This window comes from Talpa occidentalis, unplaced genomic scaffold (genome assembly GCF_014898055.3).
Source record: "Talpa occidentalis isolate TD23 unplaced genomic scaffold, MPIMG_talOcc4v2.1 talOcc4.14, whole genome shotgun sequence".
Taxonomy (NCBI): domain Eukaryota; kingdom Metazoa; phylum Chordata; class Mammalia; order Eulipotyphla; family Talpidae; genus Talpa; species Talpa occidentalis.
The window spans coordinates 40,932,264-40,955,198 of NW_023601433.1; the positions used below are offsets into that span (position 1 = coordinate 40,932,264).

The following is a 22,935-nucleotide window of genomic DNA, read 5'->3' on the forward strand; positions in this document are numbered from 1 at the left end:
TTATGTTCCAGATAATGTTAGTTCTAAAATGCTTAGGATATATCAGAGAGTGTGTGTGGGGGGCCTTGTGCACAAAACCACACCCTAGCAATTAACATGACTCTGTATACTAGAAAATGGTAGGTGCAGTGGGAAAGAATTAAACTGAATTAAAGGAAGTATATGTTGTAGAAAGGAGCAAGGGGAAGTGCTGGATTGTTTTAAATAAGTTGATCATCTTATCAAAATGAAAGGAAAGAAGTTAACTAAGTGGATAACTGGGTAAATACATTACACTCAGAGGGAAGGGGAATATGAAGGCCTTCAGGATTGTGTTTATATGTACAAGGAGAAGCAAAGGGGCTATTGAGGCTGGAGCAGAGAGACCTAGAATAGAAAAGGAAAGCAGTGGAAGAGTTAAAAAGTAATGGGGAATCAAATCATGCAAGATCTTGCAGGCAATAGTAAAGAATTTAGCTTTTATTTGAGATTAAGGAAGAGCCATTGAATGATTTTGGTAGGAGTGATCTGGCTTAACTTTCAACAGTGTTGGTATGGTTGCTGTGTTGAGACTGGACATTGAGAAGCGTGGATGAAATCAGGCACAAAAAGTATAAAATATGATCAGCTTAGTTCATCTAACATCCAAACAGTGAGTTTTAGGGGAAAATGTGAGGAAAAAACAATATGTGAACAAAAGTGTGAGGAAATGGAATTTGCAAAGAAATAACATACCGAAATTTCTTGAAACTCAGTGAGTTGATCATGGATATCAGAGGTCAGCAGATATTTCCTGTAAAGGGCAATATAGTGAATATTTTAGATTTTGTGGGCCATGAGGTTTCCATGGTAGCTGTTTGACTCTTCCTTTGTAGCTCACTGTAGACCTGGCTGTGGCCAGATGTGGGTGTAGCCAAATTGGGACCTTGGACTGTAGTTAGCCACCCTCCTGACCAAGAATGAAGAGGCTCACCAAGCATCCAGCCCAGTAAGTAGGAAAAACGTAAAAGATCCACCACCAGCGTATATCACTTTGAAATATTCAAATATTAGCATAGAAGGCAGATTTTTTTAAGCTGGGCAAGGGGAGAGATTCTTAAAAATCCTGAGAGATTATTTCCAATCTAAATTTATAATTTAAAACTTCCCCCTCTGAGCAACCTCATAGAAAGTGACTATAGATGTAATCTATTAAAATGGAGTAAACCAGGAAGGATGGAACCATGGGATGATCCAGGAAATAGGGGCTCCAACTCAAGAAAGAGATAAAGGAATTCCTAATATAACTAGCATGAAGATATAACCTAGGGAGCAGACAAGCCAGTTGGAGCCAGGAGATCTTAGAGCTGCTGAGGCATGGTGTTTCTGAGGGAAAAGAAAGACAAAATAAGCAAAGAATAGAATAGATTTCCCTGATACATTTCACCATATGTAGAAGTTTGCGGTTCTGATGGAGAATTTGAGGTGAAATAGGGATCAGTATATAGATAAAGAACCCTGGGGGGGGGGTTAATTTTTAACACTAGAGAAAGAAATTGTTCTGAAAATTTAATACGATCAGCTTATATTACTCAGCTATGAGTAATATAATATTGATGTATCCAAAGAGGGTATTAAGATTTTATTGAGGCCTCCCCGGTGGCGCAGCGGTTGAGCGCTGGGTTGCGAAGCTGCCCGCGGCCTCTGCGGCGCCAGTTCGATCCCCGGCTGCTCCCCGGCCACCGGAGGAGGGTCCCACATGGCCGCAGACCTCTCCTGCCGCCCGCTGCTCCCCTCAGCAGTGTACTTCGCTCTTTCTGCCTGCTCTGCTCCCCGCTCTGGTGAATTCTCTCACCCTCCTGCGCTTCTGACTGTACCCAGTGCATGTATAAACAAAACAAACAAACAAACAAACAAATAAATAAATAAAACATGCCTCTATTAAAAAAGAAATTAAAAATAAAAAAAAAGATTTTATTGGGAGAATGAAGAAGGAAAGGTGGATGGGAGGGGGTTAGGATATGTAGGAATTTAATCATTTGTGTAGTAGGAAGCCAGTAGATAACATCTAAATCTGAAAAGCTATTAAGAAGCAATAGTTCTAAACAAATTACTGTATTTAGAAACGTGGTAAATTTCCCAAGTATTGAAGGAGGAGTGAAATCACAAGCAGTGCTGGTTGGGCAGAGAGTTACTGTTAGAAATTTTTAATACTATTTGACTTTTTAAGCTATGTATTAGTTTTGGAAATTTAATTTTGATTTTTAAATGAGAGTGAAATTGAGTTAATAAAATGAACATTTACTTTGGATGTTAAATGTTGTTAATCCTGTACTAAAGTAACATAATGATAATATAGTTTTCTGTTCTTATGTGTATTGTTTGTTAATATTATTTTTCGGTTCCGACTCATTGATATTTGACTTCCTTGCTCACTGTGATGATAAAACACATTCTAAGAAACATGAGTCAGTCTGTTGTTAGTCTCAACATAGAACTTAATTTAGTTAATATCTATAAATAGTTTGCAAATCATCAGTACTACCTGAAAGTTATAAAAGAGCGGTAGTGATCCCAGCACAGAAGTGGGAGTGGGAACCATGAAAATCCATAGCCCTCCTGGGAGCCTTCAGAGGCAGGATGGGCCGAGTTGACCGCTTTCTCTTGTGAGTATTGGCTCTCAGGAGCTTGGAGATATTACAACTTAACTGTCTTGTTTAGTTTTATTCATTTTTCATTTGTTTGCTAATAGAGACGTGAAATGCCCACATTACAGGATCAAGACATATTTTGTAGTTTTGTTTCTGACAAATGTCAGTAACATCAAAGTGTTACTAAATATTATCAACTTAGGACATTTTCCTTAGTCCTTCTCCTGCTTATGTCAGAATTTAAATCACTCATTACTTACTAATGTTATTCATTAGAGAGATGAAATTAGAGGAGGAAGTGTCCATTAAGATTTTGTAATTTATATTTTGTTTACTATAGAAAAATAGAGTGACCTACTTCTGATACTTTTTTATGATCTGGGTTACTATAATATTGGTCATTACTATAATATTGGTCACCGTAACTCTTTCTGAGAAAAGACAGTTTCTCAGAAGCATTTAAATTATTGTAAAATGCATGTCCTAACTTAACAGAAAAATTAGTCTGCTGAGATTTTTCTTTCATTCAGAATTTGGGCTGTGAAAAAGTCTTCAGACAGTTCTATTAACGAGTAAAGAAAACAGTTGTAGACAAAACTCTGGGAAGAGGAATCACTTGCATTTCTGGAATGTGAGTTGGCAGTGATATTTCTATGAAAAGTAGAGTTTATAAATTTGGAATAAAATTTGGAACTGTTCCCCTAAAAAGCTACACAGTGTCCTGCTTTATAGTTTAAAACATAAAAGTCAGAAAATGTCGGTAGCATCCGGTTTAGGTAGGAGTAACTCTTGCCATTAAGGATTTGTAAGTCAGAGATTTTCTACTTGATATGTTATTTTGGCAAATATGTTTAGATATACATCTTTTCCATAAACTAGCTAAAAATTAAGTAGGGACTTTTAACCCTTTCCTTTCTTACCTTCTAGTCAAGAAAATATATACCAGCAGCATCTCCTACAACTGTCTCGTCTATTTCAGTGGTAATAGCAATGAACTTGGATATCTCTCTGGCATTGTACTCTCTTACATCAGCTGATATGCTTTCTGTTTTATAGACTGAAGACCATAGACTATTATGACATGTGGAATAATCTTCTTAAATTAGGATACCCTCATTGTAAATGCCATTATTCCATAGTTATTTCAGATTGATTTCACTCCTGCTTGGCCTTCTCCCTGTGGCTAAGCTTACTTCTTGTGTTAAAAACACTGTATTACTTTGAGAAGCAGCCATTCACTTGGAGGTTTAAAAAAACTAAGAATTTGAATAAGAAATGAGATGTGATCTTAGAATACCATATGGTTCAACTATGAGCATTCTGTATAGTCCAGTTAATAACAGAAACTGAATATCTATATAACCAGAAATCAGCATCCTCTCATGACTATATTAGAAAAAGTTTTGTGTGGTGAGGGAGATTCAAGAGGCATCATATCAGAATGTCAGTAGAGAGTATCTAAAGTTAAAAAACCGAAGAAGTTGGCAGTAATTGTCTCTGGGAAGCAGGGTGGGAGGGTTAAGGCATGAACTTCTGGTTTTTGTTATAAGCTTTAAAAAATAATGTCTTGTGTTATTTTGATGAAAGTAAAATGAAAGAGAGAAGAGTCACAGAAATGTAAAGAGACCTAATAATGTGGATATTTTCATCACAGATTTCTTGGTACAGTTCTATACTCCAAAGTTGAAAACTTTCCCTTGGCTTATATATTCAGGTACACTCAATTAAAATAATACGCGTGTATCTTTTGCCATTTGGACCCAATAGATTGGTTTGAGTATTAGTTTAAAATACCACACATTTTGAACAAACATTGTGTGCTTTATATTTAATATAACCCCCACCTCAGTCTGCTTACTAGATTGAAAGTCCTGAATTTCTCTAACTTCTTACTAGAAACATATTCTGAATATACCTCGTTTCTTGCCCTCATCCCTGAAGTGATATTGTATCCCTCAGAAACTTCAGCAGCTAGTCATTTATTAAATAGCATAATGATGTCAACAGGAGAGCTTAAAAATCTGATTTTATTGTTTAGTTTTCAGTATCTTAACTAGTACTCATATTAAGGACTACCACAGGTGTCTTCTGTCCTTCCCTTGCAGTTATTGTTAAGTATGGTGTCATAGCCAGAGAGGAGCTTTTTTGTGAGAGACATGGGATTGATTTACTGGTAAAGTGGGCATTTCCTCTTCTTTTATAAAGTCACTTTAAGAAACATGAAGAGGAGGAGATATTTGGAAAGATCTTTTTGGTTTATTGGTGTTGCTGGGAGAAGAATAAAGGAATGTGTACACCTTCTGTCATTTAGCTCTGCTTAGAATTGGGACCCAGCCAGTTTATTAGCCATGCCAGGGAAAGGCCTATTTTGAAATTTCCAAGTATTACTGTAGCTCACTTTTATTGAGAGTTATGCTCCAGGTACTTTTTAAAGCATTACCTTATTTAATCTTTTGCACAACGATATGGAATGTAAAATGAGGATAACTTTTTTTTTTTTTTTAAGGGAGATAGCAAGACTGTCTTTTAGGTTCAGTGGGGCACTTTAGAGACATTTTCTTGCTGTTACATATCTATATGGGACTTAAAAAACAAACTATATGGTTTAGAGTCACATACAGCAGCCATGTAGCACTCAAAGATGTAAGTCTCTGTGCTGCAGTGAAGGAAACTTGGGCCAAACACTGATAAAGCAGAATTCTTTAGTTCTAAAAATGTTAAAGTGTTTGAGTCAGTTAACGTAGAAACAAATGACATGTGGTTAATGATGAGAAAGGTTTACAAATACTTCTTTGATAAATATACCAGTATAACTGGTTCTTCCTGGCTTGTCCCACTACATTTGCTATTATTAAAAACTTGAAAGTATTTTTATTTAGTTTTTAATTTTTTTAAAGATTTATTTTTATTTGTTTATGCATATAAGAACTGGAGTAAAGGCCACAGGTGCGAGGAGGGGGAGGTGGTGAGAGGATTTGCCAGAGACAGAGTGGGGAGCAGAACAGGTGGATCTATTGAAATACACTGCTGAGGGGAGCAGCAGACAAGACAGGAGAGTTCTGCTGTGCCATGAGGGTCACCTTCCTGGCCAGGGATTGAATTCCTGTAAGTGAAACCATCCAATATTTTTCGTTTTCCTTCTGACTTATTTACTGAGCATAATCCCTTCCAGCTCCATCTCTGTTGTTTAAAAGTAATTTTTGTTAAAAAAAGGATTTATCACAACTTTCTTATCTAGGTCAGACCGTAAGATCTGGTGACCTTGAATATGTGAGTGTGGAAGGAGGAATTGTCTTAAGTATAGAATCAATGAAAAGACTTTAACACATTCTCCGTGTCCCAGAAAAGTGTCCTGAAGAGGGAGGGGTAATTTGGAAAACACCTGAAGATAAGCAGCTGGCAGTCTGCATGAAATATGCTGGAGTGTTTGCGAAAATGCAGAAGATTCTCAAGGAAAAGATGTATTCAATGCTCAGACTGATGGGCTTTTTATTGAAGAAGAGTAACTAATCACACCAATCTAACAGTAGAAAGAAGGCTGCTGTTCAGATATGACTGTTCCTTTTAATGGACTAACTCCTAATCAGATACATGTGATGATGTATGGGTGTACTGTCTTAGGGGGTTTGGCACATTTCAATGGTGCATTGGTTTTCTTATCTACAAATGGTTCTGACAATGACTAGGAAGGTGAAATGAGCATGTATGGGACATGTGTTACCATTATTTGTAATAACTACATATATATATATATATATATATAAATACTCACATATGTTCATTATGAAAAGAATACGTTTTTGAATAGTGAGTAGCCATAGATGCATATTTGTAATTTTTCCCCAAAATTTCAGGCAACTACAAGAGCAACAACGACAAAAGGAGCTGGAGAGAGAAAGAATGGAAAGGGAGAGACTGGAGAGAGAGAGGTTAGAAAGGGAAAGACTTGAGAGGGAGCGACTGGAACAAGAGCAGCTGGAGAGAGAGAGACAAGAAAGGGAGCGTCAGGAACGCCTGGAGCGAGAGAGACAAGACCGGGAGAGACTGGAGAGACTTGACCGGGAAAGGCAAGAAAGAGAGCGACAGGAACAGCTAGAAAGGGAACAGCTGGAATGGGAGCGAGAGCGAAGAATAGCAAATGCTGGTAAGAAGTTTACAAGTTCTCCTGTGTTCTTTATATCTGAGTTTGGATGATGGATGATGTTTTCTATGTAGTAATATATTAGAATATTTCACATCTGAGATGCCTGGGATTAAGCAATACGATTTGAAATTATGAAAAATATGCAGTTGCTACTTTAAAATTTTCTTTTTATTTCTCTCTGTATTGCTTTTATTGCTTGGAGACTTAAGAAAGCTCTTGGAAATTTTTGTTCTTGCATTCTAATTCTATTGCTATAAATTGACTATAAAGTGTAAGTGGCTTTATGGGAAAATTTTTATATTGGATAAACTTGGAATATATTTCCCTTTTGAGATGACTTAAATTGTTTTGAATACTGTAGTATTATCGTACCCTTTCACAGGAAATTTGCTTGATTATATTCTAAAGTTTCTGAAGGAGGAATTAAAGGCATAGGTGAAAAGTACCCTAAGACTTATTTAAATATGTTTTCTAGTACAGTGAAAAATAAATCTGCTACCATTTATTGAAAAACATAAAGGTTATAATATGACCCAAAGTTTAAGGTATTTTTGGCATTAGTTAAAATTGAACATTGATTATAGGATTTAAGACGTATTTTTAAATTCCATATGGCCTGATCAAAAGTCTCCATGTGTATTGATTAAATACCACTTAATTGGTTTCTTGTTTAAGTCAATTCATTTGTGTTTAGCTGTTTATTTTCTGGGATAATAGCTAACAAAACAAAAGTTTTCCACAAACTGGCACCAAGTAGGGGACTAGCCCTTTCTAATAAACATTTTCCAGTTCTGCTATTTGTTGGTTTTTTTATTTACTGAACTTATTCTTCTGTTTGTGGTCCTATTTTAATGTCTTTGTAGTGTACTGAATGATGAAAATTAAGGCTACTACTACATTTTTCTTGTAAAGGATAAGTTAATTTATTTATGATAAAAAGAAAACTTATTTTATCCTTCTAGATCTCAAAATGTATTTATAAGTTAAAACATTCTCTGATAAAATCAGTTATTTACACTTGTGCCTAATTCTCTATACTGACTTTAGTCTACATTTATACATTTTGTCTGAATGCTGGTTTTGTGGCTTTACTAGCTCCCTTTTTCTCTCTCCTTTTTATCCTGTCTTTTGCTGCCGCTTTCCACCTTCTGTCCAGCTCCATCTTCAGACAGCTCCCTGTATAATGCTCCACTTCCTGAATATGCCAGTTGCCAGCCTCCTTCAGCACCTCCTCCATCATATGCTAAAGTCATCTCAGCTCCAGTGTCAGAGGCCACTCCTGATTATGCTGTAGTGACCGCTTTGCCACCTACTTCCACACCCCCCACACCACCACTTCGACACTCAGCGACACGTTTTGCAACATCTTTAGGTTCAGCCTTCCACCCTGTTCTTCCCCATTATGCTACAGTTCCTCGTCCTCTGAACAAAAACTCTCGACCTTCTTCTCCTGTGAACACACCCTCTTCTCAGCCTCCAGCTACGAAGCCCTGTGCCTGGTCTACTTCCAATTTTTCGCCCCTCCCTCCATCTCCTCCAGTAATGATTAGCAGCCCCCCAGGCAAAGCTACTGGTCCGAGACCTGTTCTCCCTGTTTGTGTTTCTTCTCCTGTGCCCCAAATGCCTCCATCACCAACAGCATCCAATGGGCTGCTTGACTCAGTAACATATCCAGTGTCTCCACCGCCTACCTCAGGGCCCGCAGCGCTGCCGCCGCCTCCACTGCCTTCCCTCGCACCACTCTCACACTGTGGATCTCAAGCTTCTCCTCCTCCAGGCACCCCTATTGCCTCAACTCCCTCATCCAAGCCTAGTGTTCTCCCTTCTCCCTCTGCAGCTGCCCCTGCCTCTGTGGAGACTCCTCTAAACTCAGTGCTGGGAGACTCCTCTGCTTCTGAGCCAGGCTTGCAGGCAGCCTCTCAGCCGGCCGAGACTCCAGCCCAACAGGGTAAGGTTTCTCAGTTCTCACTGCACATTGGATTGAAATGTGGAATACTTTTAAGATACTAGAGCCTGGGGCCCACCCCTCCTCCTTGTTCTCAGTCCAGCCACTTTGGTTATCTGTAAACAAGCAAAGATGTGTTTTCACTAGTAGAGAATGTATTGTGTTTATATTTAAGTGTTAACAGATTATTTTCAATCTGTTATTTAAAATAGTCCTAACAACCATCATCTGCATTAGTCTGCTGTTTTTCGCAGATGCTACCTGTCTCCCTAATTTTATAAGCATTTATTTTATTTATTTAGCAAATCCCCATTATCCAAAAAAATCTAGTTAGATGGTCTTTACAGTTCAATAAATAAATCTCTAATGTTAAAGTAAGTTGTTACATACTTTGGCTTTAAATTTAATATCTTTTTTAATACTGATCTATACCTTAGACATTATAAATCAAGCTCATTAATATGTATTATATGTTTCAGTCAGTGTAATTTAGCATGGCATTTGACATACCTTTCCACCTAAAATAATATCACTTAACTCTTATCATTGATGGTCTTACTTAACGTTCTTCCTCTCAGGCATTGTCTTGGGACCACCTGCACCTCCACCCCCTCCTCCACTCCCACCAGGTCCTCCCCAGATTCCTGCAGCACTCCCCCCTCCCCCAGGGCCGCCTCCTCCCCCTCCACTCCCATCCTCAGGGCCTCCCCCTCCACCTCCTCCACCCCCACTTCCTAATCAAGTACCCCCTCCTCCTCCACCACCTCCCGCTCCTCCCCTCCCTGCATCTGGATTTTTTGTGGGATCCATATCAGAAGACAATCGCCCTTTAACTGGACTTGCAGCTGCAATTGCTGGAGCAAAACTTAGGAAAGTGTCACGGGTAAATACATTTCCAAATTATTGTTTTAATGTATGACTTGTTCTTTCTCAAATTGTATAAAATGCTGAATTCATTGTATTCTAATTTTATGAATGCTGTTACTAATTCGTTGACCAAAAAATTGAAATAATTAGTTATTAATATATAAGTTAAAAAAAATACAAAGATTTTCTGTAAACCCATCACCCAGCCACCACTGAACACTTTGCCATATCTGTTAGTAGCCTGTAGCTTTTTATGGTTCCTTCTACAGAAACACACACACACATTGTTTTTGTCTGAATTGAGTCAGACATGCTAAATACTTCAGTGTGTACTTTGACCACAACATACTTCTCAAAATCAGGGCATTTGACACTGATAGAATACTATAATTTACAGATCTATTAAAATTTCATCAGTTGTCTAATAATGTAACAATTTTGTTCTAGTCCAAGATAACCCATTACATTTAGTTGCAGTGTTTCTTTCATTTACTTTAATCTGTAACAAATCTTCAATTTTTCTTTCATGGTAAGTGACATTTTTAAAGACTACAAAACAGTTATTTTTAGAATTTTCTTCAGTTTGGTTTATCTGTTGTTTTCTCAAATTAAATGTGGGTTATGAGTTTTTTTTTTTTAAATCTCCAAAGTAATATATTCTTAGTGTATTACACACAGAGGTATGTGATACTTTTTTATCCCATTATTGGTGATGTTAAATTTGTTAAAATTTCCATTGATATAAAATCAGTGCTATTCACTTCATTGGCTTTTAAGAAGATTTTAAAGTAATATTTAGGTGGTTATTGAAAGTAATGCTGATGTATCCTTCTGTTTTAAATGTAATCTATTAATAAGTATAGGATTGTCTAACATAGGAGTTTATTGTATATGTATATTCTCATTAAGATGGAGGATGCCTCTTTCCCAAGTGGAGGGAATACCATTGGTGTGAATTCGGCCTCTTCTAAAACAGATACAGGTCGTGGAAATGGACCCCTTCCTTTAGGGGGTAGTGGTTTAATGGAAGAAATGAGTGCGCTGCTGGCCAGGAGGTGAGTGAGAAGTTACATAGACATGTCCAGAACTGAGAGGATTTTGTTAATTTTATTCCATATATTACTTAGCTAAATGAAGTTCTTCCCTTTTGGAGAAACAGTTTTCATACTAAGACCTTAATGATTTTTTTTTTTTTTTAAATTGGTTTACCTTCTTTCTAGGAGAAGGATTGCTGAAAAGGGATCAGCAATAGAAACAGAACAAAAAGAGGACAAAAATGTAAGTTAATAAAGATAGTTTACTGCACTTGAAAATGTAAAATTTAAGACATTGTAGTTAAGAAATTATTTAAAGATTAGTTTGAACTCAGTTAATTTGCATTTACAGTGACTTATTTTAAACTCTTTAGATATTTAAAATATGGCTTGTTTGAGTTTATAAGTTTTTAATGGTATTCTTATTAAAATGGGTTAAATGTGTGGAGTTGTGAGAATAGCACTGAAGTTCACATCTACAGAATTCAATTCTGTGCCTAAGCCTACCACTAAATGATCTTTTACTAGGTTGTATTTTGTTGTTGTTGTTGCTTTAAATCTCTAGGGTCAGAGTGTCTTTGCATTTAAAATGAAGGAGTTGGGTGACCGAATCAGTAGTTGATGTTTCTCCCAGAGGCTCTTATTACTTGCCATGCCCCTTAAGAGTACAACCTTCATGTTCCACCCCCCTCAGTTCAGCTGGGCAGATGCTTAAAAAAAGAATTTATCTCTTTTTCCTGATATATTTAGCCTTCTTTGATGCCATTTCTCAAACCTAATTCTTACATCAATCTCAATAACATTGGCTATTGCATTTCCCAGAACACCTGAGAAAAGGAGTTATAGGGAACGAAGATGGGGAGGAGTGGTAGGAAGGTAAAGAAGTCTAAACTAGAATAGAAGGAAGAAGAAAAAAGTCAACAAAGGGAAAAAGTGGGAAATGGTTGGACGTGGAGCTATAAAACACTGACTATATTATCACAAGTTTCTAACAGATCTGATTTAATTTTTTTTTCTCTGTAATTTAGGAAGATTCAGAGCCTATAACTTCGAAGGCCTCTTCAACAAATACGCCTGGTAAGTTCAAGAGTTATTTTTAAGCTTTGTGAACTTTCTCTAAATATTTGTACTCCCAATTAAAAATCCCCCATGTTTGGATGGGTACCAAGTGGTGCTTGGTGGCTAAAATGCCAGAGTTCTTTGTTTTCACTAGAAAGTACTAACTTCCCGCTTCTGCCTTCCTTTTACGATCCTAGAAGCAAATGTTAATTTCTTCCAGATATTGGGAGATCCATTGAGACCCCAAGTGTTTATCTAATGACTGTTATATATGCAGTCTTTGAAAATCATGATTTTACACATTCTATGTGTGTAATTGTTAATGATATGAGGTTATTCACTAAAACAAGGTAAAATGCATTATTAGATGATAGGGAAGTATTTTCAAATAATTGATTCTTAAAGGTAAGGTTAAGTGAACACATAAACCATTCTCAAATTGAGAAGTTACCATTTTTCTAGGTCTGCTCATTTGGGTTATATTGATAAGCAAGGAAATACAAGTTTTCTGATTTTAAGGTTTAAAAAACCTCCTTAAATATTTTGAAAATTTTCTTGAATTCAGTGAAATTTCTGACATCAAGAACACTTGGGCATAGAATATATTACTGATAAAATTAACAGTATATTTCACTATAGCTATTTAATGAGGTACTATATTCATAATGAGTATATGAGATTGCTTCATATTTGATTTTTGATTAGAAAAATCAAGAACTAACCTATTAGTCTTCCTTATCCAATATGGAATGAAGTGACAAATCAGTTTGATGATTTTTCTGGATTAACATCTAGACTAATACATAGGAAACCATTATAGAGAAATGTGTCAGTATTAATTCCTACATATTTTGGTTTGGAGACTGCCAGCTGCTTCTAGAATTTCATTTTTTAGAAAACATCTGTTTTTGTGATTGTTACCTATCTGCAAAAAAATAAAAATGTCTCATTCTCATTGTTGAATGATGACTATTCAGTAGACTAATTGCTTTTTTATAATTAATACTGTGACTTAGTAAACTTTTTTTCCCTTCTCTCCTTTGTTTTTTTTCCTCTGAGTAGGGCTCAATCAGTTTACATTATCTTCATTAGAAATTCTGTAATTTACGACCCACTTTTTTTAGCTCTGTCTTCTATAAACCAGAATTAGTTATATATACAGTCATTAAAGCCATAGATAATTTAGAATTCAATTATAGTTTAGGATCACATAACCTTTTAGAATTTGAAAAGGACTGTGATCTTCCTCAGTGAGGGGAAAATCATATTTTTATACTGATTTGTTCATAATTTCAAAATATTCTTGAATTCTCTGGAGATTTTCTATAGACCCCAAGTAAAGAACTCTTTATCTTATAGCCCCTTATTTAAAATGTAGACAACAAATGCATGAATATTGAATGTAATTTTGTGTTTGCTTTATATAAAATCAAGGATTAATTTGGGCCGGAGGCTTCTTTTTTCCCCACTCATTTCATTCAAGTTTGGATTAGGTTTTTTGTTTTTTTGATTGACGTTGTGTCAGATACCTGGCAGATGGAAAAAAAAAAAAGTGAAGGATAAAGGCTCTCTGAGCACAAGAAACTTGTAGTCTAGCTATCTGGGGGAGTAAGTATAGCATGAGCAAAGATCTAGAGCTGAAGATGAACAAGAAGAGAGTAGGAAATATTCAGTAGACTTGGCTGCCTAGAATGGAAAATTCTTTTTGAGGAGTTTTGGAGGGTTTGAAAAAGTACATTAGAACAAAAATAAAGCCCTTTTATGAAAAGATCAAGAGTTTAGACTTTATCCTCCAAGGATTGAGTTGATAATGAACTAAAACTGAGGACATTAGAATGTGAGCATTTTGATGTATGAATCAGGGAAGACTGAGATAGGGAAGCTGGTGCTAATGAGGATCCAGTGTATTTCCAAAGATCCAATGAACCCAGTCTGTCCCTTCTCCCGTCCCACCAGGAGCCCCTTAGAGACCAAATGTCCTCACTACCTGCAGAGCTAAATTGAACTGCTCTTTTTCAAAATCAGAGGAACCCTTTTAAGATCAGCCCTAATTTGGCTTATTGAAGAAGGACCTCAGCTAAGTGTCAACGGTAGCACTAACTACATCTTACTGTATTGGAATTTTCCCCTCATCTCTCAAATGCTGCTTTGGTGATAGGGATTTTGAGTTCCATTCCCCTGCCTGTCCAGTGTCCTTTAAGACTTCTTTTCACCTACTCTAGCTGATAACTCTTGGGCGCATTTCTGATTCTGTCTCTCCTGGATCCCCTATCTGATTATTTGATGTCCCCTAGCCAACTCTGTGGTGTTTGTGAATGGAATGAATGTGTTAGCTGTTAGAATACAAGCAAAGGAGTTGTAAAGGGAGAACTGATGATTTGTTGAGTGAAGCAAGATCAGTGTTGACTTTATGGTCTCACAACTGGATGACCGAACACAGCAGAAATCCAAGAACAAAAGCAGCATTTGGTGAGAGAGTTTGAGTTTAGTTTTGCTTATGTAGTTTGAAGAGAGGACAGACAAGCTACCTAAGTAAGAATGTGCAGAAGCCAGTTAAGGGGCAATGCTGGAACTCCACAAACTTTTCTAGTTAAAACTGCAGTGAAATTATAGCTCCTACTTATAGGTACTCGATTCTGATGCTTACTTCCATGGCACAATGACACTCCCAATCATCCCCATTCATCCCGGGCCTCTGATGGCATCATTGAATCAACCCAAATTAGGAAATAGTACAGATCACAATGAACTGCTGACTAGTGAGTCGTTATCTAGTAAGAGCTTAGAGTAAACGAATTTAATATATTTAACTGGAATTGTCTGCTAACTCCCAAGAATTTGTTGTTCGAGAATCAAAAAAGTACAGTAGAATTTGTATGATTCTGAAATTTATATTGAGTTGTTTCATTTTTTTTCCCTAGGGTGGTCTGTTTGAATTTACATTAAGTATTGAATTATATGAACACATTGCATGTTATACTTTTTATTTTACCATTGGTACTAAAAATTTTTTAAATAGTATTGTTAATATTATCCCATTCTAATACATTTTAGCTACTCTTATTAATTTAAAATAATTTAAAAAATAAAATAATTTATAGCATTCCACTCTAAAATTTTTCTATTATTCTTAACCCTACCTTTATTAGAGAAACTTTACCTTTATTAGAGAAGCATCTTACATCTGACATAGAGAATTATTGTTATTTTAGATTTAACAATATCAGTTTTCCCTAAGGAAACTTGTCATACTTCCTTATTATCATTTTGAGGTGTGAAATTGTACACAGTTGAAGCTTATAGATTTAATTAAAAATCAGAATTGAAAGTTTAAAAAATTTATTTACTACACAAACATGTATAATAGTATTTCATTATTTGTTTTATAACTTTGGGAATATATAGGATATATTAATAACTATGTTATTTATTTTTAAAGAACCAACACGAAAACCCTGGGAAAGAACAAATACAATGAATGGCAGCAAGTCACCCGTTATCTCCAGGTATCATTTTTCCCCTAATTTTTGTATTACATTTATATCTAAAAAGAAATTGACTTCTGTGTTTTTAATGCAGAAAAAAAAAATCAAATAACAGATTTGAGATTATACAAAGGAACACTAATACTTTTGGACAGCTTTTAATGTGTACTGAACCTCATTGTATTTTCACTAGTGATTTATCTAAATTCTACCCAATGCTTCTTAAAATTAGCCAGATTGCCTGAAATTTTAAGGTAGTTTGTATTCTGCCCAATTTTTTTTTATTTTGAAAATTTCGAAACTACTGAAATGTCAAAAGAACAGAACAGTGAACACCACCCATATAACCATCTCCTAGATTCACCCATTACTAATGTTTTGCCACATTTGCTTGAATTCTTACCTACACATCCATACTTTTGCCCCCTGAGTCATTGGAAATATGTGCTGCTTCATCCTGTTTCCGTTAGCATTTTTCCTTAGAACCAGTACATTCTTGTACATAATCCCAAGAAACCTAATATTAAACAATGATATTATGTAATTTGTATCCATATTTCCCCATTAGTGTCAGTGACATCCTTCCTTTTTTGTAAATTTAGTTATTGTGCAAAACTTTTATGTTTTAAACTGAATAGCAACTTTGAATTTGCATCAAATAGAAATATTTATTTCTCACTCAGCTGAAACTTCTAATTATTATCCAGTTAGAAACTACAGTGACCAGTAATCACTCATTACTTCATATTTCTACAGGTTGTCATATGGGCATGGTCAAGCAAATTCAGCATCCCTTAGCTGGACATACTGTATTGTAACTTGAACATAGATGAAACTTTTTCTTGGTTTATGAGACAATTTATCTGTCTTATTTTTCTCAGGAAAAAATACGTATTTGGAGACTAAAAAGTTTTTTACCTTTTCTTACTAAGCTGCTTGCCTTATTTTTGCGTCATAAAAAGTGAGTCTAATTATAGGAACTTAAAGAAAAATAAGAGATAGACCTCATATTGTCAAAGATCTGTTCTTTGTTAACCTAAACCAAAAGTTGGCTTTGGTTTTTGTGTGTTTTTTTCTGCTGGTAAGAAATATTTGGTGATGGCACAATTACTTAAGCTCCACAAAGAAACCAGGCCTTTTGAATTTACAGAAGCTTTTAGTTTCTAAGTGATGAAAGGTGAAATATTTGATTTTAGAAGAAAATACAGGAATTGCTTTTGGTGGGCATGTTCTTTTTTTAATAGAGTAGAAAATTGCACATGTATGTTTCTCAAGTGCCTAATCGAGGTGGCCTTCTAATGCATCACAGTTGTTACAAATTTTCTTCAATAGCACATTATGAAGTCAGATTTTCAAGTACATATCAAAGAACAGAACTGTGATATAACATTTGTCCTTTGAAGATGTAAAGTGTGACAGGGAATGATTCTTTCTCCTCTTGGCCACTTCTCTTCATCCCTATCTCATGGGTAGGAATTCTGTAGTGGCAAAAGTCATATAGTAGAAGGAATGTAGAAGAGGTATTCTCCAAATGCAGTTATGTACTTCAATGTGTTCAAGTTCATGTGGTGAAGGAAAAACTTGGATTTTTTTTTTTCAGATTCTTAAAAATGCTTGATACATCTTCTAAAGGCCATTAGCTAAAAAATATTTTCATAAGAATTAATCAAAAATTGATTCGTAGTTTCTGCTAGTGCATTGTAACATTATTTTGACTGGGTTAGATGGCTTTCCTCTTTTTTCCAAAATAGAGATTCTGAAATGCCTGATTATTTCCTGACCACTCATACACCTTTTGATAGGCTTGATCCAGTGATAACGTATGTCTTAATGTTTTGCTGTAAGCAATTTTAAACCATATAACATTAAAAAAAAGTTTAAAAGCTTAAGAAATGTATTGGTTTTCTTTTTAAATCATCTTTCATGTTCCTTCTGAAAATAATTGTCTTGGCCATTTATGTTTTTATTTAAGTATGCCTTGTTTTTGTGGGGGTAGAGGAAATACCTATTTTCCTTCTAAATATTCATGTCAAAATTATGTTCATGGTAAGATGGATTAATATAATGTAAATGAGATTTTGCATTATACTGTATTCAAGATGTCAGTAAAGTATAAGCAAGAATGTTGTAGTTAAAAATGCTTTAAAATAGACCATAACATTGGAAAAGCTTATGAATTCTTCATATGGTTTCTATAAAGAGCTTACAGATCTTATATTCAAGATGAAAAAAAATTCTTTACATGTTTTCTAAGAAGAGTTAATATTGTATAGTTTAAGCAACAGTGACTTTTAGTGTGTTTTTTTATTTGAGTCTCTAGCTTTGGATTCACTCTAATAGAAATGTCTTTCATTGTGTTTTGATATTTGTGAATCTTTGCTGAGATGGTATTTTTTATTCCTTATAATTATCATGTAAACAATATCTTCACCTAACTGGAATTAAGTCTCTCAACATCTTCATCTTTATTGGGGAAAAAAATGATGATTTTAAAATTAATCAACTCCTTTAGTTGTTTTATTTGCTGTGACTGAACACCTATAAAATAGTTAACATAATGAGTATTATTTTTAAAAGTTCTATTGTATACCCCTTTAAATGGTTTTTCCCCTTCATAGACGGGATTCTCCAAGGAAAAATCAGATTGTTTTTGACAACAGGTCCTATGATTCATTACACAGGTATCATCCTGCTGTGATTTTGTGATTTGAGACTTTTAAATAACATGTTCAGGATAGGGCTGAGCTTTTTCTACATGGATTGGTAATCACCACAATGGAGATATTTAGGAAGATTGAATTTTTCGTATTTAGTTTTATTTACAATGCCTTTTTAAAAACCTGGTGATTTTAATTTAAAAAATGTAATATCTATTTCCCTGCCCTCACTTTATAGTGCGTTTAAGATAAATATAAATGATAAACATATCAGAAATACTAGAATGGGACCTGAGGCCATGTGTAGTATAACTAGGCTGTTTGTAAATTTTATATTTTATTTTAAACACTGTTCTTTTTATGACTGTAAGTATGAGACAACACCTTTAAAAAGTAGAATAGAAGATCTTGCATTATTTGTGCTAGAATATGCTACAACATTAGAACCACGATCGTGAATAATTTATTCTTTGAGGAAAATCTGTTTTCTAGATATCTTGTAAGTAGATGTTATGTTACCTAACAGGTAACATCCTGAGCAGATTGTTTTCTAGGATGAGTCATAATCTTCTTAATTAAGAAGACTTAAGATATGAGCCACATATTTCTTTCTTAATTAAAAAAAACCTGACAGCTTTTTGAAATCCCTGAATGCTTTTAAAGGTATTTTTAAAATTAATTTGGCAGGATAGGGACTTAAATATTGTGGTACAATTATTTAATAGGCAGGTATCTGGAGGTAACACTCATTATAAAGTAATAACCTCTGAAAACCCTCATGTTCTGTTATCCACTATGGTGAAAACCCATAACTGATATATCAGTGTTCTTCTGTTCATTTTTTCAAAGTGCGTATCACATCTACTGGGAACATGAATTAAACAATATATGGAGGAGTTGTGTTATGGCAGTGAGCAAGGACTTCTGTAGTCAGACTCTATTTGACCAAATCATTATTAACTAAAATAGTTTCATGCTGTTGATGATTAAGATATTTAATGACAGTTAATTTTGTCAGTCAGTCAAACGTATATAAAATATTTGTATTGTAATAGTGAAATAGCTTTTCCTGCCCTTTTTTCATTGGTTTAATTCTTCTGACCAAAAGATATTTAGAAAACCGACTAATATATAGAAAAATAGCATTTAGCAACACGATTCTCTGTTGTAAATCTTTTCAGTTATTTTGTTGCCTTTGTACATAGGTCTACCTGGGATAATGTTGATAAACCTTTTTTTAAAACAGTGGTGATTACTTCTTTCCTTCAGTATGAAAAGTTCCCCCCTTTAGTTAATTATCATGGTGGTGGTGGTGGTGGTGATGGATTGCATGTTAGCATGAATACAATTGTTTATAATTTGCATGTTTCCACAATTGTTTATTATATAACAATAATATTTTTTGCATTATTTAATAAATATGGATATTATTCATAGCATACAGACCAGTTAAGAGCAGACTTTAGTAATCACATAAATTTGAGGGATATTCATTATTAAGTAATTTCAACAAAGTTAAAAGGTATATCCTCACAAGAGATAAAGAAATATGTTATATAAATCTCCTGAGCCCCCACAGGGCCTTGTGCAGTGCATATTGTATGAACCTTTTCTTGCTCATAAAAGATAGTATCAGGTAACTAATAAATCAGAGTTGGTTAACTTGCTTCATAACAACTTTTTAAGCAGTCATATGTCTTGATATTAAAGCAAGTTAGCTCAGTATTATACCCCCCAAACAAGGCCTTTGAGTTTAAAGTATAACATGCCTTAAAAGAATTGTGACATTGTAACTGAAAAATTATTATACTTCTTGAGTTTTGGTTTAGATTTCTAGCATTGGTGCTCTGCAAAACTGAAAATGTATGACTTGACTAATGGTTTTGATTTGCATTGATTTATGGCCCTTGAAGAGTGGCCACTTAACATACTAAACTGGAAAATAAAGGAGTACCTACCACCAGTTTAAAACTCCAGGTTTTCCACTTCTCTTATTGCTAACATTGGATAGGGGGCCATGACTGATTTGTCTGATACTGAAAGTTTGGCTTAAAATATACCTAATCCCTAAAACTTAATTCTTTGTGTAAATTATTTAATAGAATAGGTTAGCTTTTGAAGGTACCATAATAATTAGCAATATGAATTTTTAAAAGTTCATGGAAGCAGCAGGAAGCACACATTATTCAATTTATATCTCCTTAAAAACTTTATGGGGAATAGCCACATAGCCAGTTGGTCATGAATATACTTTTAACCTAATAATCATTTTTCAAACATTCTTATTTATTTTGATGCCTGAAATGGAATAACACTTACAGAGAAATCATGTTTACTAAAATGTTTTTCTTCCCACAAACCAAGGCCTAGATTTTGTAAATTGATTCATATTAGAGTAAAATCCTCAAATCTTTGGCAGGTATTTAGTAGATAACATACAATTTCAAAAGAAGGAGAAAGTGAGATTGTGTTACGTGGGCCTCGGATCTTGCAGCTTTCTTCCCTGTCCTGATCAACACTCTTCGTGCCTGGTTATCTGCCTAAAGAATGTTGCCTTCTACTTTTAACTGAAGAAGCCTTCGTCATCTTATCACCTTTTCCTAATTTCTTTACAAATAACTGAGGAAATACTGGGAAAAACAAAAAGTATTCTGTTTTATGTTTTAATCAGTCCTACAACTTTGACATTTAACTTTTTAACACAATGTTTTATTTAAGAAATGTATTTAAATCTGGTGTTGGGTTAGTAAGATTGCAGTTATTTAACTTATTGCATATGTTACTTACTCACCTGTCCTGGACATTTAATTTGTACAGACCAAAATCTGCACCCTCATCACAGCCCAGTGCCAATGGAGTCCAGACTGAGGCCCTAGACTACGACAGGTTGAAGCAGGTAGTTCTCAATGACAGTTTTCCTTCATTTGTACTTGTTAAAAAATGCCTCATAGATCTATTTGACAGATCATGAATGTACTTGAAATGAATATAAAGTTACAATGCTTAAATCCAAATTTAAAAATGGCATTAGCCCTGTATTTTTTCCAAATCCTCCTCTTTTAATTCAGTTAGTTCACATCAAGTTCTAGCTGTGGTAGAGGGTGGGGGCAGTGGTTTAATGATACAAATTTTAAATGTAAGGACATGATGTATAATTATCAAAAATAAAAAAGGGCTTCTACTCTTGCATGTTCTTTCTAAGAAGCAATGGTTTGGGCAAACAAATCTATAACTTAAAAATAAATGTCTTGCCTGTGAAACCAGAATTTTCACTTCTAAAAACTTACGCGAAGAAAAGAGCATAGACGTGTATAAATGCACAATGTAGGGGAAGACTTGGTAGCCATTAAGGACCCATAGTTGAGATTATTTAACAGCGAATTGTGAACACTTGCCCCTACCAGGTGAAACAGGCAACCAAACGATATGAACAGTTATTTCAACTTTATATAGAAAGATAATAACAAAAAATAGTACCCATAGTTTTGGAGATATATGCATTATATTTAATATATATGTACTAAGGGGCAAAAGAGTGGAAGGAGTAATAGATGATGCTATTATGGAACCTTAGAATATTTTATTCCTAGAAGAGATGAAAAATTCTTTTTAAAAATTGGTAGTGTTAGAAGGACTCTAAAAAGGTAAGCAGTGCGTCTCAGTAAAATGACTTTACTAGCTTCACAGTCCTGAGTAGAGATGGGCCGAGTACAGATGTCTTTGTCCTCCAGAATGGCTTTTGAAAATAAGGCTTACATTTATCACTATAGAAGCCAGAAATTGACTATCTGGTCAATAGTGTATTACATTATATACATTACATTATATGCATTATTGTATTATATTAGCATGACACTGCCTTCCAACTCATAGCAGTCCTATCATGCAGTACTTATACTCAAATTCTGCATATCTGAGGTTCTGAATACTGAATTGACTGATTCCCACAGCTGATAGTTGAGTGTGCACCAGATCCCACATCATTCATGTAAGCTCTTCCTTTTCTGCTTTGTCACTTATTTTTAAAAATACTATCAAATGTTTGAATGGGGCGGATACAGAAAATAATAATGTTACAGTAATATGAATTGAAAATATAAATTTAATAAGTAGAGAAGTACTAATAATTTCAGACAACCTAGTTTTTATATGCAAAGCCATGTGAAAAGTTAAATTGTAATTTGAAAAGAAAGCATGTGTTCATTAATAATGATCAAGCCTTTATTTTCCTGTATGTTAAATATGGCTTCTTTTCTTGAAAAAGATGGTAAGTTCTTGACTATCTGAAGTAATGGAGTAGAAGAGAGGAATACATTGATTTTTAGACTGACTTTAGATATCTGCTAGTCCATGTAATAACTTCTTTGTCTTAGTTTTCTCATTGGTAAAATGGTTAAACTGACAGTTTTCAACCTTATTTTAAAAAACATGAAAAACAAAAAAGAGGAACCTTTAACACACAGCAATTTAATTTTAGCTGAGATGTATAGTATTGAAATCATGTAATTCAAAACTAATTCTTTCAAAGCATAGCTACTTCTCTCTCATTGAAATTATGTCATCTTGGAACGTTCATATTATGCACTTCTTGATCAGTTTTTAATTAGGGGATGGTGTCCGTTATTTCAGGTTGGACTTAAAAATAATGATTTTTGCACAATAGTGTATAAAGATGGTGTTAATGAAGGAGGAGAGTCCAGAGCATCACTGTTGAGTAGAAACAAAACATGGACCACGTGTACACTTAAAATTTCTTGTAGTCACATTAAATAACTACAGAGAAACAGGTGAAATTCATTTTAATATATTTTATTTAATTTAAAACACCCAAAGGTCCTATTTCAGTGTGTAATTAATATTTAAAAAATATTGAGTTCCTGCACATTATTTTCTTCATACTAAATCTTTGAAATGTAAGGTATGTTTTATACTTACATTGCCTCTTATTTGAGGCTGGTAGCTACAGGTGACTAGTACCTGCACACTGGACAATGCAGGTCAAGCAAGAGCTCACCTACCTGCTTTTCTACCTCGTCGGACAACTTATTTCTCAGTGGAATCCTAGGGGAATCCTAAGTTCTTTGAAACATAGTTTGGCAGTTATGGTGATTTCTAAGGAATTCCCATATTTCAAA

The 22,935-nt window shown here is 34.7% G+C and overlaps 1 protein-coding gene across 7 annotated transcripts in view; it reads left to right on the forward strand.

Annotated features, from left to right (window-relative positions):
* The window catches only part of ENAH (ENAH actin regulator), a 121,981-nt gene that overhangs the window by 95,131 nt on the left and 3,915 nt on the right, over nt 1-22,935 (forward strand). For 3 of the 7 annotated variants that reach the window (XM_037510360.2, XM_037510359.2, XM_037510361.2), the window contains 8 exons: nt 6,464-6,753; nt 7,910-8,701; nt 9,277-9,581; nt 10,475-10,620; nt 10,786-10,843; nt 11,628-11,676; nt 15,098-15,164; nt 20,618-20,696. In XM_037510360.2, the coding sequence (XP_037366257.1) occupies nt 6,464-6,753; nt 7,910-8,701; nt 9,277-9,581; nt 10,475-10,620; nt 10,786-10,843; nt 11,628-11,676; nt 15,098-15,164; nt 20,618-20,696 (1,786 nt within the window). Of the gene's footprint in view, nt 1-6,463; nt 6,754-7,909; nt 8,702-9,276; nt 9,582-10,474; nt 10,621-10,785; nt 10,844-11,627; nt 11,677-15,097; nt 15,165-17,761; nt 17,825-20,617; nt 20,697-22,935 lie in introns of all 7 variants that reach the window. The other 4 variants (XM_037510363.2, XM_037510364.2, XM_037510365.2 and 1 more) reach the window with 2 other exon arrangements.